General features: G+C 44.7%; 1 protein-coding gene across 2 annotated transcripts in view; it reads right to left on the bottom strand.

The window, feature by feature from the left end:
* Nucleotides 1-16,219, bottom strand: part of ACTN2 (actinin alpha 2) — a 158,937-nt gene extending 142,718 nt beyond the window's left edge. For both annotated transcript variants that reach the window (XM_077282906.1, XM_077282907.1), the window contains exon 1: nt 15,966-16,219. In XM_077282906.1, the coding sequence (XP_077139021.1) occupies nt 15,966-16,091 (126 nt within the window). In that variant the 5' untranslated portion in view covers nt 16,092-16,219. The remainder of the gene's footprint in view (nt 1-15,965) is intronic.
* Between the last annotated feature and the right edge of the window lie 3,918 nt (nt 16,220-20,137).

The raw sequence follows: 20,137 nt of genomic DNA, 5'->3' as shown, positions 1-20,137 counted from the left end.
GCATGTAGCGACTTTTGTGAGATGAGTTTTGTGTGGCGACATGCGTGTAGCAACTTTTTGTGTGTCGAGTTGCATGTGACAGGTTAGTGTAGCAAGTTGTGTGCAGCAAGTTTTGCGCATGGCGAGTTTTGCGCGCGGCGAGTTTTATGTGTGGTGCGTTTTAAGTATGTGCAAGTTTTGTGTGAGGCAACTTTTGCATGTGTTGCAACTTTTGGGCATGTGGCAATTTTTCCACGTGTGCAAGTTTTGCGTGTGGCGAGTTTTCCATGAGGTGAGTTTTGCATGTGAGCCTAGTATTGCGTGAGCCTAGTTTTGCATGTGGCGAGTTTTGCATGTGGCGAGTTTTGAGCGGCGACTTTTGTGTTTCGACTTATGTGGCGAGGTTGGTATATGTGTGGTGAAATGTGTGCTGAGGGTGATATATGTGTTCAAGCACGTGGTAGTGTGTGGCGCATTTTGTGTGTGTGTTCATATCCCCATGTGTGGTGAGTATCCCATGTCGGGGCCCCTCCTTAGCAACTGTACGGTATATACTCTCTCGCCATCGCTCTCACTCTTTAAGTCCCCCTTGTTCACATCCAGCAGCTGTCAATTTGCCTCCAACACTTTTCCTTTCACTTTTTCCCCATTATGTAGATAGGGGCAAAATTGTTTGGTGAATTGGAATGCGCGGGGTTAAAATTTCACCTCACAACATAGCCTATGACGCTCTCAGGGTCCAGACGTGTGACTGTGCAAAATTTTGTAACAATATAGTGCACGTCACTCTGTAATCAGGTGGTGCTCGGAGAGGGATACCACCCCCTTAAACATATAATCAAAAACTCCGGCACTCAAAAAATCGTCTGCAATCAAGATTTATTCAGATGCAATCCAAAATTCATTCATATGATGTTTCGGTCAATAACTTAGACCTTCCTCAGACGGATTGCTGTGAAGGAAAAGGTATCAGCTTACATGGCGCGTGGTGTAGGATAAGCTCCTGTGAGTAATGGCGCAAAATTTTGTGGCTGTAGCTGCGATGGTGCAGATGCCAATCTTGGACATACACACACACATACATACACTGTCACGGGGGTACTGGGTAGACTACAGATGATTACCCGGGCCCCTGCAATAGCCCTCAGACTAGGGAAACCCTGTCTGTCCCGCTCCCAGAGTTTACACTGAAGGTGTGCATGTCTGGGCCGCCAGGCCTGACCCTGACTCCTGTTTCAGTACTAAGCTGAAACCTCCACCTGCCACCCAGTGATAAAACCTCACACCAACCCCTACAGAAAGCACAGACAGGGAAAACTAAAAATGCACCACACCGCAGACACACAGGAAAACACTATAATGTGCACAGGGCAAAACAAATACAAATATAGGAAGGAGAAATAAGACGAAGGATAATACACCACCAGATACGATATTTCCTCTCCTAGACCACCACTCCAGACCGAGATCACCAGGCACAAGACACAAGCTATAATCGGCGACGCCCAAAGTTCAGCAGAACTATTTAAAGGCAGTGGGCGAGACCCAGCCTCCAATCCGAGTACCAGCTAGATTAACCCCGGACAACCAAGAAGAAATCTAGCCATGCCACTGAGCGCATAGTGGACAAATGCGGAATTACCGCTGTCTGTCGGACGCCCTAGTGTGAATAGCGTCCGACATGACAGTACCCCGCCTACTACGAGGGACCCCAGGGCCCTCACGACTTATAGGACCCGGCTTGTCCGGATGGCGGCGGTGAAACATACTGACCAGCCGGTCCGCATGAATGTCCGAGGCTAGTACCCAAGACCTCTCTTCCGGCCCATAACCACGCCAGTGTACCAGGTACTGTAATGTGCGGCGCACTACTCGAGAGTCAACCACCTTGGAGACTTCAAATTCCAAATTGCCATCCACCAAAACTGGAGATGGCATCGGCATTGTGTCCACGGAGCCCACCACCTTTTTTAACAACGATCTGTGGAACACGTTGTGTATCTTATAAACTGTAGGAAGCTCCAATCGGTAGGCTACTGGGTTAATGATGGCGGCGACCCTAAATGGGCCAATAAACCTAGGACCTAATTTCAGAGATGGTATTTTGAGTTTGATGTTTTTTGTGGACAACCACACCCAGTCACCCACACTCAGGTCCGGACCTGGCACACGTCTACTGTCAGCCACACGTTTGTACCTAGCACCCACACTCAGCAAGCGCTGTTTAACTCTCCTCCAGACAGATGACAGTTGTGCTCCTAGCTGGTCCTCCTCTGGGACGCCAGCAGAGCCCCCCTGACGCAGAGTAGAAAATTGAGGATGATGCCCGTAAACACAAAAGAACGGGGACTCCCCAGACGATTCCTGGCGATGATTATTTATCGCAAACTCCGCCAAAGGAAGGAACTTCGACCACTCCTCCTGATTGTCAGAAACAAAGCAGCGTAAATACTGCTCTAAATTCTGGTTCATACGCTCGGTCTGACCATTTGACTGAGGATGAAACGCCGAAGAATGTGATAACTTGATCCCCAGCCGTGAGCAAAATGCTTTCCAAAATTTTGCCACAAACTGAGTACCTCTATCAGACACGATGTCAGATGGAACCCCGTGAAGTTTGACCACCTCCTGTACAAATACCTGAGCCAGAGTCTTAGCGTTAGGCAATGAAGGTAAGGACACAAAGTGAGACATTTTTGAGAATCGATCAACAACCACCAAGATGACCGTGTTCCCAGCTGAAGAGGGCAAATCTGTAATAAAATCCATGGAGATCTCCGTCCATGGCCTACTGGGTACCCCTAGCGGATGTAAAGTGCCAGCAGGACGGGAGCGAGGCGTCTTAGCCCTAGCACACGTGGTACATGCTGACACGTACGAGACCATGTTCTGTCAGATTTTGGGCCACCAAAACCGACGCGACACCAACTCCAAGGTACCCCTAACCCCTGGATGGCCAGCCAGGACAGCATCATGATGCTCACCCAACACCTTTAGGCGAAGATGGAGCGGTTCAAACGATTTGTTATTGGGAAGCTCTGGGGGTACTTCCTCCTGAGCCTTGGCAATCTCAGCCTCAACCCCTGTCATGAGAACCGAGACCACTACACCTTTTTGGAGGATGGGTACCGGATCTTCCCGAGGCTCTCCCCCCGGAAAACACCTGGATAAAGCATCCGCTTTAGTGTTCTTAGACCCCGGTCGGTAAGTAACAAAAAAGTTAAACCATGTGAAAAACAATGCCCAGCGAGCCTGCCTGGGGGACAGACGCTTGGCTGACTCCAGATAAAGCAGGTTTTTATGGTCGGTGATAACTGTAACCTGGTGGACCGACCCCTCCAAGAAGTGTCGCCATTCCTCAAAAGCCAACTTGATAGCCAACAATTCCCTGTGGCCGATTATAATGTCACGGGGGTACTGGGTAGACTACAGCTGATTACCCGGGCCCCTGCAATATCCCTCAGACTAGGGAAACCCTGTCTGTCCCGCTCCCAGAGTTTACACTGAAGGTGTGCATGTCTGGGCCATCAGGCCTGACCCTGACTCCTGTTTCAGTACTAAGCTGAAACCTCCACCTGCCACCCAGTGATAAAACCTCACACCAACCCCTACAGAAAGCACAGACAGGGAAAACTAAAAATGCACCACACCGCAGACACACAGGAAAACACTATAATGTGCACAGGGCAAAACAAATACAAATATAGGAAGGAGAAATAAGACGAAGGATAATACACCACCAGATACGATATTTCCTCTCCTAGACCACCACTCCAGACCGAGATCACCAGGCACAAGACACAAGCTATAATCGGCGACGCCCAAAGTTCAGCAGAACTATTTAAAGGCAGTGGGCGAGACCCAGCCTCCAATCCGAGTACCAGCTAGATTAACCCCGGACAACCTAGAAGAAATCTAGCCGGCGCCACTGAGCGCATAGTGGACGAATGTGGAATTACCGCTGTCTGTCGGACGCCCTAGTGTGAATAGCGTCCGACATGACATACACACACACATTCAGCTTTATATATTAGATGGTACACATCTAAAATCATTTGTTCTAGCTCCTAGTGGCGTAAGATAACATCTGATATTCCTGAAACAAAGAATGTGATAGAAAGACTGCTGGATTACCATGGACCTTACAAACTGTAGTTATAATTAGCGATCTCATCCATTGTAATCCCACAGACTTCATCATTTGCTAGCAGCATCTGTTGAAAGAATTCATACCTTGCATATCAGCAGAATGGCAACAGTCTAGAGTCTGCGGCCCACAATAGCTGCAAAGGCAGGCTTACATCTCTCCGCTTCTGAGAGATTGTCTCATAGGACATACATGTCTACAGCCTGCCAGGAAAGGCTGACCAGTGTGGCTGTTCAGAGTGATAAATGGGAACTGCCCGCAGAATCCATTTCAAACAAATACACAGACATGGGTTCTGAAATCAATCCATTTCTATACATAGATACAGTACTGTCCTAATCCATACTGTCGATCTGACATTATATCTGCAACCAGGATGCAGAAGAGACAATGTAGCCTAAAGGAACAGCTAGTTATAAAAGCCCATCTATAACGCCTGCAGGATACTATCATGAGCACAATGTCTGCTTTTAATGTTTATAGAGATACTATAAAAGTATGCTTAAAGGGGCAGTTACAAAACTAGGGGAAGAACTTGTCCTGGCCACAACCTGAAGGGGGTGCCATTTGGCCACCTGAGGCATCTCCTACATGGTGGCATTTTGCCGCTCCCTGGGGGTGTTGTCCAGCGGTTTTCCAAGTCAGTTGTTAAACTGATAGCCTATATAAAGGGTAGCTGGCCAACAGCACAGGGATAAACGGATACACGTCCTAGTTCCACTGGACCCCCATGGAAGATGTACATACCAGATAAGAAATGAAGGACAGCATCCAGTCCAGGTGAAAGTGTTCACAAAACGATTCCTTTATTTGCCAAAGTGCAACGTTTCGACCCAAATGGGTCTTTATCAAGCATAAAACACATGGGTAATGGCGGATTCTTATAGGGGATGGATTAACATAAACCAATCCCCACAAGGTATCCGCCCACATCAGAAATAACTCTTAAAATTACATATAATAAAAATACATATATCACATCTTAAATATATTACAGATTCCAAGGCAGAGCACAGAAACCGTCGTATAATGGGCAATAAAACCCGCATAACATGCTGGTTAAAGATCTATCCCTGCGTCTTTGGTAACCATCAACCAATGGGTATATAGGTAACAACCACTTAAAACTCATCCCACCTATCAGGTTCAATTAGACAATCCAGCCGGTCACATGTATAGAATCAACCAGTCTAATCCATCAAAGTGTTGCACCAATCATGTATAGCACCCAACATGCACTGTGTCACATAACGGCCAACCAAAACAACTCATTCAGTGATGTTTACAAACATCAGCAAGCCAATAGATGAGCTGCTCATCCGTCCAGCATGTTACTCGCCTCCAATCAGCAATCCAGCCGGTCACATGTATAGAATCAGCCAGTCTAATCCATCAAAGTGTTGCACCAATCATGTATAGCACCCAACATGCACTGTGTCACATAACGGCCAACCAAAACAACTCATTCAGTGATGTTTACAAACATCAGCAAGCCAATAGATGAGCTGCTCACCCGTCCAGCATGTTACTCACCTCCAATCAGCAATCCAGCCGGTCACATGTATAGAATCAGCCAGTCTAATCCATCAAAGTGTTGCACCAATCATGTATAGCACCCAACATGCACTGTGTCACATAGCGGCCAACCAAAACAACTCATTCAGTGATGTTTACAAACATCAGCAAGCCAATAGATGAGCTGCTCACCCGTCCAGCATGTTACTCCCCTCCAATCAGCAAATGAGCTACGAACATGTAAGAGCCGTGCTCCACGCCCGTGTGCCGGTGTGCGGGCCTGTACGGCTCCACCCACTTCCGCGCCGCCACATAGTGGGCGTGGACTGCTCCCCTCACTATGTGGCGGCGCGGAAGTGGGTGGAGCCGTACAGGCCCGCACGCCGGCACACGGGCGTGGAGCACGGCTCTTATATGTTCGTAGCTCATTTGCTGATTGGAGGGGAGTAACATGCTGGACGGGTGAGCAGCTCATCTATTGGCTTGCTGATGTTTGTAAACATCACTGAATGAGTTGTTTTGGTTGGCCGCTATGTGACACAGTGCATGTTGGGTGCTATACATGATTGGTGCAACACTTTGATGGATTAGACTGGCTGATTCTATACATGTGACCAGCTGGATTGCTGATTGGAGGTGAGTAACATGCTGGATGGATGAGCAGCTCATCTATTGGCTTGCTGATGTTTGTAAACATCACTGAATGAGTTGTTTTGGTTGGCCGTTATGTGACACAGTGCATGTTGGGTGCTATACATGATTGGTGCAACACTTTGATGGATTAGACTGGTTGATTCTATACATGTGACCGGCTGGATTGTCTAATTGAACCTGATAGGTGGGATGAGTTTTGAGTGGTTGTTACATATATACCCATTGGTTGATGGTTACTAGTGTTGAGCGATACCGTCCGATACTTGAAAGTATCGGTATCGGAAAGTATCGGCCGATACCGGCAAAGTATCGGATCCAATCCGATACCGATACCCGATACCAATACAAGTCAATGGGACTCAAGTATCGGACGGTATTCCTGATGGTTCCCAGGGTCTGAAGGAGAGGAAACTCTCCTTCAGGCCCTGGGATCCATATAAATGTGTAAAAGAAAGAATTAAAATAAAAAATATCGCTATACTCACCTGTCCGACGCAGCCTGGACCTCAGCGAGGGAACCGGCAGCGTTGTTTGTTTAAAATTCGCGCTTTTACTTGGTTACGTGAAGTCCCGGCTTGTGATTGGTCAGGGCGGCCATGTTGCCGGGACGCGGACCAATCACAGCAAGCCGTGACGAAATTACGTCACGGCTTGCTGTGATTGGTCCGCGTCCCGGCAACATGGCCGCCATTAACCAATCACAAGCCGGGACGTCACGGGAGGCTGGACACGCGCCCATTTTAAAAAGCGCGCGTGTCCAGCCTCCAGTGACGTCCCGGCTTATGATTGGTCACGGCGCCATGTTGCCGGGACGCGGACCAATCACAGCAAGCCGTGACGAAATTACGTCACGGCTTGCTGTGATTGGTCCGCGTCCCGGCAACATGGCCGCCATTAACCAATCACAAGCCGTGACGTCACGGGAGGCTGGACACGCGCGCATTTTAAAATGGGCGCGTGTCCAGCCTCCCGTGACGTCCCGGCTTGTGATTGGTTGCGCCGCGGTCAACCAATCACAAGCCGGGAGGCTGGACACGCGCCCATTTTAAAATTTTAAAATGCGCGCGTGTCCAACCTCCCGGCTTGTGATTGGTTGACCGCGGCGCAACCAATCACAAGCCGGGACGTCACGGGAGGCTGGACACGCGCCCATTTTAAAAAGCGCGCGTGTCCAGCCTCCCGTGACGTCACGGCTTGTGATTGGTTGCGTCTCCCATGTGACTGCGACGCAACCAATCACAAAGCCAGGACGTAATTTTAAAATCCTTAAGGACCTGAAATTACATCACGGCTTGCTGTGATTGGTTGCGTCTCCCATGTGACTGCGACGCAACCAATCACAACGCCGGAACGTAATTTTAAAATCCTGAAGGACCTGAAATTACGTCACGGCTTGCTGTGATTGGTTGCGTCCCGGTCACATGGGCGGCACGCAACCAATCACAAGCCGGGACTCACGTAAAGGAAAGAAAAGCGCGAATTTTAAACAAAGAACGCTGCCGCTTCCCTCGGTAAGGTGCAGGCTGCGTCGGAGAGGTGAGTATAGCAATATTTTTTATTTTAATTCTCTCTTTTACACATTTTTACATTAATGTTGTTTCGATACCGATACCCGATATCACAAAAATATCGGATCTCGGTATCGGAATTCCGATACAGCAAGTATCAGCCGATACCCGATACTTGCAGTATCGGAATGCTCAACACTAATGGTTACCAAAGACGCAGGGATAGATCTTTAACCAGCATGTTATGCGGGTTTTATTGCCCATTATACGACGCTTTCTGTGCTCTGCCTTGGAATCTGTAATATATTTAAGATGTGATATATGTATTTTTATTATATGTAATTTTAAGAGTTATTTCTGATGTGGGCGGATACCTTGTGGGGATTGGTTTATGTTAATCCATCCCCTATAAGAATCCGCCATTACCCATGTGTTTTATGCTTGATAAAGACCCATTTGGGTCGAAACGTTGCACTTTGGCAAATAAAGGAATCGTTTTGTGAACACTTTCACCTGGACTGGATGCTGTCCTTCATTTCTTATCTGGTTAAACTGATAGCCGACTCAGAGAACGTGTAAAATGCTGGCTTTTTTAATTCAATTGTAATTGCATATTTCGGGCACGAGTACAAATGAAGATGTGATTACTAGGGTCAACGTGATGTTCCTCAGTTAGATGAGGTCACCTGATCATGGTGCCGATTTCCCTCCTGCACCTCAGAGGAGGAGGGGATGGGGACAATAAGGTAAGCTCTACATAGGAGCCAGAGAAACATGGGAGTGTTCTAGTGGGAAAATAATGTGAGGTGACAGTATGGGGGGAGGGTAAAGTGTGAAGGGACACTGAATATAGAGTTGGCAATATGGGAAGGGAAATTATAGAGAGGATGCAGTATGAATGCACAATATGGGGATAAAAGTCTGAGAAAGGAGCACAGCATAGACTGGGCAGTATGGGGGCAGTGTATGTGCAGTGCCCCAGGGTCCTGGTCGTTGCAGTAATATCATTCTCCTCTAGGGGAGGGTGATGTTACGTTTGGAGGCAAAGAAGGACAACTGCATCCAGGTATCACAAACATGCAACACATTTCACACTCCAGGCCACTGGGTGAGCTCTGCTCCTATTTATTAGGTCACTCCCCACACTTAGGTAAAACTGGTGACCTGTAGGGAAAGTTAGTTGCTGGCTGAGCTCCGCTCAGGTAGTTGGTCCCTGACAGGGGTGGGATCCTGTCAGAGATTGAGGAAGAAGGACACGGAGCTGTGCATGCCCTGAGAGCTGCAGCTTCCAGAAAGAGACACTGAAGAAGAGGTGTATTGCAGAGAGGGTGAAAGAAGTCGTAGCAAAGGAGTGGATACCAGAAGGAGCCCAACCCTACACAGGCTGCTTCCTTCTGAGGCGCAGGATCCCGGTAGCCGGAACACCGAGGCAGCAACGATCCTTTATGCCTTGCTCCAGAGACCGGCAGGACAGCTAATTTCAAGTTACCTGCCCGCCCTATACCCAGGAGGCAAGGTGGAACCCCTTAGAGGCTGGGGCATGATAGAGTCCCTGTAAAACGCCTCAAGCCACCGGTCATACGGGTTTGTCCTATCCTATCCGGGGGACAGAGAGAGATACATAACATCGATAACATCTACAACAGTTGTGAGGACCTTATAAGAAGCTTAGCAGTTAGGGACTACAACACTGCAGCGCTAGAGGAAGGCTACTGATTTCCACCTGGACAAAGGGGACTCTGGATTTGCCTCCAAACCGGCCGGACTCTGCCTGCCCTGTGATCTGGTGCCCTGGACTGTGGATGCTGAAGTCTTCAGTAAAGGTAAAGAGACTGTGTCCTCGTTCTTCACTGCGCCTCTCACCATCCACCATCTATACACTGGGAAGCCCTGGGGATATACTTCACCTGTGGGAAGGTATACCATCTAGCTGCCATAACATCACCCCAGAGGACCCCTTAGCAGCGTCGGTCATCCTGACCGAATACCACAGGTGGCGTCACGAACATTTCCCCTCTAAAGACCTTTCCCTTTTAAAACGGACGTCCCAGGGCCAGGGACCGGGTCAGCCACCGTGACATCCCCCTGTGAACCGAAGGACCCGATACTGAGTACCCCACTGCCCATGGGGGCGATCCATATGGAAATCATTATAGAAAGGCGGCAGCATGGAGCTACAGTGTGAGGGCACATTATGGAGGAGACAGCATGCAGAGGGAGGGATGTTATGAGGAGGTGCAATATAGAGACTAGACAGTATAGGAGACACCAAAATTGTTCAAGGAATCAGTGTAGGTTATTCACATATTATATACAAATTGCGAAAGGCAAATAATTCCTAACTGAAGATTCCAAAATGTAAAATTTTACTTTTATTATTTACTTTTAATAAATATATAATATGGAAAATGCGCACAATTAAAATCACAAATAACGTGATGGCCTTATTTCTCTTAAGTGGAGATCCATATTATATGATAACATAACCATTCAGCAAGTTGCACAAATATGAGAAAGGCAGTTGATATAGTCAGCCTGTAATATGTGAGGCCTCTCGGGCTCTCTATACTGCACACAACATTCAGGTATTTCAAAGCTGAAATGCTTGATAGATGACCTAGTCAGGTTCTCCGCGTTATATATGTCATGTTACGTAGCAGTAGCAGCTAACGTAGAAATAATATATTTTATCCTATGAAGGTAGGGGTTTTTAAACCCAAGAATTATCTAAAGTAACATTCAGGTCCACTGCTACCTAAGGCTGGGTTCACACTGCGTTAACAGCAGCCCGTTCAACACATGCGTTTAACGGGCTGCTGTTAACGCAAGTGGCGATATGTCGTCGTGCTATCGCAGATAGAGCTAGCAGATGCTCTATCTGCGCTAGCAGTGACAGACACGGAAACGCTGCAGCCCGCGTCCCAGGGTCCGTCACTCAATGACGGCACATGGCTAACGCACGCCCATTGTGGGCATGCGCTAGCGATGCGTCCGCCATTGGACTTAATGGCGGCGATAACGGATTGCGTTACACCGCGTTATGCCGTGGTGTAACGTAGTCCGTCTAACGGACGCCTAAAACGGACAAGTTAAAGATTAATAAGTCTGTATTTATGATACGAACATTGATTATAAAATTGAAGGGAACCTGCCACCAGAAAAATGGTATTACCTGCAGATAAGGGGTTAAACTGCAGATCAATAATGTTATTATCTTGCCCAGCTCCCCGCACTTAGCTAAATGTCCCAATGTAGAGCCAGTGTCAGTCAGGGTCAGGGGCGCAGTTGCAGCTGCTCTGCATACTCAGCGCGGTGGCTGAACCAGTGCCGGCTCCACCCCTGTGACTGAACGCTGAACACTGCCATTGTTCCTTTTCTCCCTGTAGCGTTCAGCTAAGATTGGGTGCCGGCAAGTTAATAACACTATTAACCTGCAGATTAACCCCACAAGCACTGTAGCATTCAAATCCTAATATTGTCTGATATGCTCACTGTCAGGATTTGGCACGACTTACCGATTCCATCAGTCATCACATGACCATTCATATGCAATTTTCATACTTATTTTCATGTGCCAACTAGCTCCTCTTCTTTCATCTCTCAATGAAGCAGGGGGTATATCTTATCACTGAACATTGAGAGAATTAGGAAGCTAGTCAGCTGTGTATAGTAGGGGGCACGAAACTGAACTTTCACCCCAGATACAGAAAAAACTATATTGGCCACTGAAATAAGTATTCCTAAAATCACAATATGGACTTCTAATAATGTGCACATATATTTATTCATCTGAGCCAATTTACCCATTTTTAATTCTGCTTTTTTGTGTACATATCACCTACAAAGGACGCCCCTCCAGGCTCTATTTGCCAGTTAGATACAGCTCATGGTCAGGCATGTGCAGTGCAGTCTCTCTCAGCTGACATCTTGTCATCATATCTGTGCTCTGGAACGTGTATACAATGGAGAAATGGAAAGATTACACTGTCAGACATGTTGTCATGGAAAGAGGCAAAGCCACCTTCATTACAATGTGGATATCTCCTAGTACCAGTGCTTGTGTGCTGCTTACTTACATCTGTAAGGCAAGATCAGCTGTATACAGGGGTCTGAGATGAGAAATATACTGAATGAGGGGGCTCTGTATACAAGGAACAGAAAGAAGGATATACTGCAGGACTGGGCTGTATACAGGGGGCTGAAAAATATACTGCAGGAGGGGGCTCTGTATACAAGGAACAGAAAGGATATACTGCAGGACTGGGCTGTATACAGGGGGCTGAGAAATATACTGCAGGAGGGGGCTCTGTATACAAGGAACAGAAGGAAGGATTTACTGCAGGACTGGGCTGTATACAGGGGGCTGAGAAATATACTGCAGGAGGGGGCTCTGTATACAAGGAACAGAAGGAAGGATTTACTGCAGGACTGGGCTGTATACAGGGGCTGAGAAATATACTGCAGGAGGGGGCTCTGTATACAAGGAACAGAAGGAAGGATTTACTGCAGGACTGGGCTGTATACAGGGGCTGAGAAATATACTGCAGGAGGGGGCTCTGTATACAAGGAACAGAAGGAAGGATATACTGCAGGACTAAGCTGTCTACAGGGGGCTGAGAGCAGATATACATTAGGAGGGGGCTAAGATTAGTGTACCTGTGTTTTCTACCTGCTGCAGGGAGATCAGTGATGTTATCTTCTCTCATATGCATCAATACAAAATGATTTTCAGTTTCACGATACTAATCTGTAAAACCATACTGCAATGATACTGATGTAGGTGGCAAGAGATAACATCGGTCAGGACTGTACAGGAGCAGACAGTGCACAGAAACATTAGGTGAATTCTACACTTACATTACTTTGATGAAGCTAGTCATGAGAGCACAGGAAAGGGGGGAGGGGTCTTAAGCACTGAGGAGAAGCAAGTGCTGCTGGGAAATGTAGTTTTAACACGAATATAGTATTGTCCATTCAGCTATGTGAAGCTGGGGGCACAGAGGGGCAGATGGAGCTGTAAAAACACACAAAGGTACAAGAACGTAACTTTATGTTGGGGTTAGTCTGTATATTAACAATAAGTAAGCGGTTACTGTGCATTGTGAAAAATAATGTGTAATGAGTAATGCTTTAAACTGTGATAATGGGTGCAAACTGTAAATCCCTGCGGAATATGTTAGCGCTATATAAAAATAAAGATTATTATTATTATTATTATTAATAAACTGTGGGTCTTTTAGGTAAATCATACAAATTAATGTCTTTGGTCCATTTTATATTTCAGTTTACATTATTTTTGTACAATTTAGTTTGAAAAAATTGGAGATCACTGACTTTAGAGGGGGTGATCAGAAGAAAATGAGACCAATCCTTTAGGTGCTCCAGAGTGCGTCATAGGATGAAGTCTGTCTTCAAAGTCATTATTCAAGCCAGACTGGGCCAAATTAGCGAGCAAGAAGTACTCAAAGTACACCAACAATCTTCTATTGGACTTACAAGTTAATTTGTGCCTTAAAAACTTGATTTTTCCCTTAGTACACATCTGATTACAATGACGTTAAGCTCCCACGATGAGTTTTTGACACTAAGTATTTTCAATGTGCAAAAAAAAATGCAGTGTCTTATAGTTCCAGCAGAATGTATGGGATTTATAGAAATCTCCTGACCATTGTACTTTTTTATATGCTGTGTAAATTGACTTGCGGTGTGTGTTTCTAATCTCCAACCTGTCAATTCTCTTTCTAGTACGCTGGGTTTAAGGACAGATTTTCTCCATAGAATTGCAATAGATGCAGAAAATCTACAAGTATCGCGGAAAACGCTGTAAACACTCATGTAATCTGCACATGACTGTATCAATAAAGTTTTGTCAAAACCAAATAGCAGGAAGTATTAAAAACAAAGCAGTTATATTGAAAGCACCACATCCCAAAAGAGACAAAAACTGCAGTGTCAAAAATTAGATAAAAACATATGTAAAAATGAACTAAAAAAAACAATGAAAAAACCTAATTGATCTACTAGGTGCAGAAAAGATTCAGAAAATCTGTAAAATAAAAAAAAAAAGCAAGATACTCATTGTGGGAACGTAGTCTTTAACAGGTATAATGTTTATTGCTGCACTAGCATATACAGTATAAAGTAATAGAGTAGTTTTGCTGCTCTATGGGGCCAAGTTATCAAGACTGGCATGTGCTTCTGATACTTGGTATTACTTTGAGTAATAGCACCGTTCTTGTCATTAATCCCCTGCTGACAGTGTGAAATGTTACAGATTTATTAACCTTTGCTATATACAGCTCTGTCACAAATTAAGAGACCACTGCAAAATGTTCAGTTTGTCTGATTTTTCTCTTTATAGGTATATTTTTGAGTAAAATGTAAATTGTTCTTTTGTTCTATAAACTTCTGACGTCTCCGAATTTCCAAGAAATAATTTTTGCATTTTTTTTCTGACAAAGAAAAATGGTCAAAATTAAAAAAAAACCCAGTGCTTTCAGACCTCAAATAATGCATGGAAAACAAGTTCATAATCGTTTAGAAACAACATGCTAATGTTTTAACTCAGGAAGAGTTCAGAAATCAATATTTGGTGGAATAACCATGATTTTTAATCACAGCTTTCATGCGTCTTGGCATGCTTTCCACCAGTCTTTCACACTGCTTCTGGCACAAAAATGTAATCAGTTCTTCTTTGTTTGATGGCTTGTGACTATCCATCATCCTCCTGATTACACTCCAGAGGTTTTCAATGGGGTCCAGGTCTGGAGATTGGGCTGCCCCTGACAGGGTTTTGATGTGGTGGGCTCTTAGTTTTTGCCAGAGCTGTATAATTGACAGCAAGACATATATGGGGTTAATATGTACTTATATATTAGTTTAAATAATACATAATTGTTAAAGAAATACTAAAATATGATAAGTTAATCAAAAATGTTATAAACGTTTGATAACCAATGTGATCAAGCTGTTGGGTTTACCTCCAATATTGAGAAAGAGGAGGACATCAATAATGTGTAAAGGGTAGGTGATAAGTCACTGATTGGTGGGGGGTCCAAACACCTGGACCTGCACCAATACACAGAACAAGGAATTTGTATCCCCAAGGGAACTGTTATCGTGGTTGTAGAATGGGTGGCATGTCACTCTCCCGAACACCGCGATAGTCATTCTCTCTAGGGCTCGGTAGCGAAGCTCCATAGGGAATGAATAGAGTGCAGGTGGAGCATGTGCACTGTCGCTCTATTTTAATGGGGTCCTGATTGTCAGACTCCCACTGATCAGGAAGTTATCACCTATTGTGTGGATAGGTGATGACATGTTTACACTGGACAACCCCTTTACTAATGAGAATACAATATACAGTATATCACTTGCTTTAGACGAGGGGTGCACAACCTGCCGTCCAGGGGCCAAATGTGGCCCGTCATACCATTCTTTGTGGTCCCCAGCCATCTCTGGCTCCTCTGTGATCCGTCACTCTCATAGACTATGGGGATCGCTGCACTCTTTGTATGATCATCTTGACCACTTTTTACTTTACTGCTAAAAAAAAGGAGCAGAGGAACCTTTTTTGTCTCCAGTAGTGGAAGATACAGATATGGAACCCCAACTTAATAGATTATGGCACCTATATTACTGTCGATATATACCTTGTATCAGAATATCTGTTTAAATTTTAGGTGGCCCTTGGGAGGGGTACAAGCACAAAATTTGGCACTCGGGCCTTAAAATGTTGCGGACCTCTCCTTCAGGACTCATTCAGACGTTTGATATTCTCATACAAGTGCTCTCCGTGTATTTCACAGATAGCAATCGTACCAATGATAATCTATGGGGCCATTCACATGTCTGGGATTTTTCACGTACTTAGCAGTCCACGAAAAATGGTGGACCTATGTCTGATTTTGGTCCAAGAGTCAGATTAAAATTGTCAATGCAAGTATATTGGGTAGATGAATAAATCATATGCCATCTGATTTACCTACAAAGTCAGAAAGAAGAAGACAGAGAAACCGTGTACGAGAAAAACTGATTACACTCAGACCACACTCTGATCTGACGTCTGAATGAGACCTTGGACTAAAGTTCAACACAGAAGAGATTTTAGTCACTAGGATATTGTTAAAAGCACATCGGAAGCTCTGCCCCCTTAGCCGTACCTTTCGCTGCTGCTTTTCCCATGCTGGGTCTAACAGCATGTCTCGGTCCCATTCATCTTCTTGGTTCATGTACTCATTCTCTTCATAGGTATAGTTGTACATGTCGTTGGTTATCACTTGGGTCATGCTCCCGGAAAATGTATCTCAGAGTGAGTTCTTCTGTGGGGTGGCAGCTTGTGGATGGAGCGGTGATGCACTGGAGTATTGATGACCTCTGTTGACCTTCAGGTTGAGCTCAGCCTCTGTCCTGGACACCCCTGTGCCTGCTATCCCAGTGAGGCTGTGGCTAGGCAGCTATTATCCCCCGAGGTCACGTGCCCGGCCTCTTAATAATGCCAGATATGAGAGCACTCCTACTGAAGGCTATTTTGGATCCTGCATTTATCACTCTCATATCTGAAAACAATTCACCGCTCGCACAATGGAAGCGTTCCAGGGTCACGATAATCACTCCGGGCTCATGTGTGCCAACTGTAATAACTTAACCCCGTCTTACAGTACCGTATCAGATCACCTTAATCCTTATTATTTATAGAAACGCTACGCTCAGAGGCTTTGCAGACACTTCTCATAGTTTGTTATGGAATTACACACATAACAATTGCCTTTTTAACGCCATTTAATGATTAGATGCACGGACAAGGATGAAAACAATATCATAGATGTCAATTACAGGATACTCGCCTTTTATTTTGTGACACTAATAAGAACAATAAAGTAGTTCTAAGACGACGTTAAAGAATAACATGCCTCCATCCAGACACAGTGCCACCCTTCACCACGGGCTGTGTCTGGTATTGCAGCTCTGACACATTCAAAATAGTGTCTCTATTTTTTCTTTTAATTGCCAATTTTTGTATTGTAATACCATCAGAAAAAGATAGAGGAACAAGGGCTCCCTGGAATAGTATCACTAATAGAGAAATGCCTCCGGATAAATGTAAATGCTAAGTGCTCACCCGGTGAGCTATGAGATAAGGCAAAGCAATAAACAGCAGACGAGACATCAGCTTTCCGGGTCACCTACGGGGTCCGTACTATATATGTAGACAGTAGTAAAAAACAGAGTGTTTTCGGCAGAAGTCTCTTTTAAACTCCTAATAGTTGTAAAATTACTAGTTTTATTATTAAAGGTAATCTGTCAGCACATTTTTTCTATGTAATACAAGAGCAGCCTAATATAGGGAAAGAGAGCCTGATTCTAGTGAGGTGTCACTTACTGGGCTGCTTCTTGCCATTTTGATAAAATCCGTTTTCTCTGCTGTAGATCTAGCAGTTCTCTAAATGCTGAGCTCCATATAACCCCGCCCCCACCACTGATTGGTGACTTCCTGTGTCCACTGTGTCAGCAAGCTGCCAATCAGGGGAGGGGGCGGGGCTACACAGATTCACTAGACTGCTGTGGAGGTGAGACCTAGTCTGGCAGTGATAATATCCTACAGATAAAACGCTGATTGTATGGAAACTACAACATACAGTAAGTAATCAGGCTCACTTGCCCTATATTATCCTGCTGTCAGATTAAATAGCAAAAACTAGGTGACAGATTTGCTTTAAAAATAAAGAAAAACAATAAATGTATATGCATATAAATGCATTTTCATTCCTGGTTTTGGATTATGCATACCTTATATAGGTGCATCTCACAAAATTAGAATATCATCAAAAAGTTAATTTATTTCAGTTCTTCAATACAAAAAGTGAAACTCCTATATTATATAGAGTCAATACAAACAGAGTGATCTATTTAAAGTGTTTATTTGTTAATGTTGATGATTATGGCTTACAGCCAATGAAAACCCAAAAGTCATTATCTCAGTAAAATAGAATACTTTATAACACCAGCTTGAAAAATTATTTTAACATCCGAAATGTTGTCCTACTGAAATGTATGTTCAGTAAATGCACTCAATACTTGGTTGGGGCTCCTTTTGCATCAATTACTGCATCAATGCAGCATGGCATGGAGGTAAATAAGTCTGTGGAATTGCTGAGGTGTTATGGAAGCCCAGGTTGCTTTGATAGCAGCCTTCAGCTCGTCTGCATTGTTGGGTCTGGTGTCTCATCTTCCTCTTGACAATACCTCATAGATTCTCTATGGGGTTAGGCCGGCGTCACAATAGCGGGTTTTACGGACGTATGAGCGCATAAACTACGTCCGTAAAATACGCATTACACACGGCCCAATGAATCTCTATCTCCTATCTGCCGTATATTACGCATCCGTAATATACGGTCTTGTACGGCTGTAGAAAATCGCAGCATGCTGCGTTTGTCACCGTATTGCGCAAAAAATCGCCAATGAAAGTCTATGGGGGCGAGAAAAATACGGATTCCACACGGACCTGCAGTGTGACTTGCGAGAAATACGCAGCGGTGTTAGTGAAAAGTCGGTAATTCAATTGCCGGCTTTTCATTTCTCCTTCCCAAACCCAACATGATTTACATACAGTAAACCATCTCATATCCCTTTTTTTTTGCATATTCCACACTACTAATGTTAGTAGTGTGTATGTGCAAAATTTGGGCGCTGTAGCTTGTAACATAAAGGGTTAAATCGCGGAAAAAATTGGCGTGGGCTCCCGCACAATTTTCTCTGCCACAGTGGTAAAGCCAGTGACCGAGGGCAGATATTAATAGCCTAGAGAGGGTCCATGGTTATTGGCCCCCCCTGGCTACAAACATCTGCCCCCAGCCACCCCAGAAAAGGCACATCTGGAAGATGCGCCTACTCTGGCACTTGGCCACTCTCTTCCCATTCCCGTGCTATTGTAAGGTGACATTAAGCCAGATTAATAATGGAGAGGTGTCAATTATGTCACCTATCCATTATTAATCCAATAGTACTAAATGGTTAATAAAACACACACACATGATTACAAAGTATTTTAATGAAATAAAGACACATGTTGTTGTAATATTTTATTAGACTCTTAATCCACCTGAAGACCCTCGTTCTGCAACAAAGTTAAAAAAACAAACAACAATATTCCATACCTTCCGTCGTTATGTCCCACGATGTAAATCCATCTGAAGGGGTTAAATCATTTTACAGCCAGGAGCTGTGCTAATGCACTCGCTCGTGCCTGTAAAACCCCGGGTACTGAATGGAAAGCTGGGTGATCTGTAGTTGCCTTGAGTTGCGGTGAGGCGCCCTCTGCTGGATGTCCTCATGAACTGGAGCCTTGGAAAAGTTCCCACGCTCGAGTTCATATGCACAGTGACACCATCTGCAGCAAGTTGATGCTGCAGCTCTCTGGAGATGGTCTGAGGATTGTCCTTGACTGATCTCACCATTCTTCTTCTCTGCCTTTCTGATGTTTTTCTTGGCCTGCCACTTCTGGCCTTAACAAGAACTGAACCTGTGTTCTTCCATTTCCTTACTATGTTCCTCACAGTGGAAATTGACAGGTTAAATCTCTTAGACAGCTTTTTGTATCCTTCCCCTGAACAACTATGTCGAATAATCTTTGTTTTCAGATCTTTTGACAGTTGTTTTGAGGAGCCCATGATGCCACTCTTCAGAGGAGATTTAAACAGGAGAACAACTTGCAAGTGGCCACTTTAAGTAGCTTTTTTCATGATTGCATACACCTGGCTATGAAGTTCAAAGCTCAATGAGGTTACAAAACCAAAAAAAGTGCTTTAGTAAGTCAGTAAAAAGTAGGTAGGAGTATTTAAAACAAGAAAATGATAAGGGTGCCCATACTTATGCACCTGTCAAATTTTGTTTGAATGCAGATTGCACATTTTCTGTTAGTACAATAAACCTCATTTCAAGGCAGAAACATTGCTGTGTCCAACAGTTATTAGATATATGAAACTGAAATAGCTGTTGCAAAATAAACCATTTTTATAAAACATTAAGCTTAAGATTAATAGGGGTGCCCAAACGTTTTCATGACTGTATATATATACTGTATATATGTTTGACCGAACATTTGAGCACATAAATCCATTAGATGTCGGTTTTGCAAGCCTGCGAGAAAATATCGCAGTACGGATGCCATACGGATTACATACGGAGGATGCCATGCGCAAAATACGCTGACACACCCTGACTACGGATGACATACGGAGGATCACTATTTTGGGGACTTTTCTGCGTATTACGGCTGTAAAAAACGGACCGTATTTACATACGCTGAGTGTGAGGCCGGCCTTAAGGTCAG

The sequence above is a fragment of the Ranitomeya variabilis genome, chromosome 2 (assembly GCF_051348905.1).
Source record: "Ranitomeya variabilis isolate aRanVar5 chromosome 2, aRanVar5.hap1, whole genome shotgun sequence".
NCBI classification, from domain to species: domain Eukaryota; kingdom Metazoa; phylum Chordata; class Amphibia; order Anura; family Dendrobatidae; genus Ranitomeya; species Ranitomeya variabilis.
Note: the sequence above shows the minus strand (reverse complement) of the source record. Positions and strands in the feature narration are given on the sequence as shown.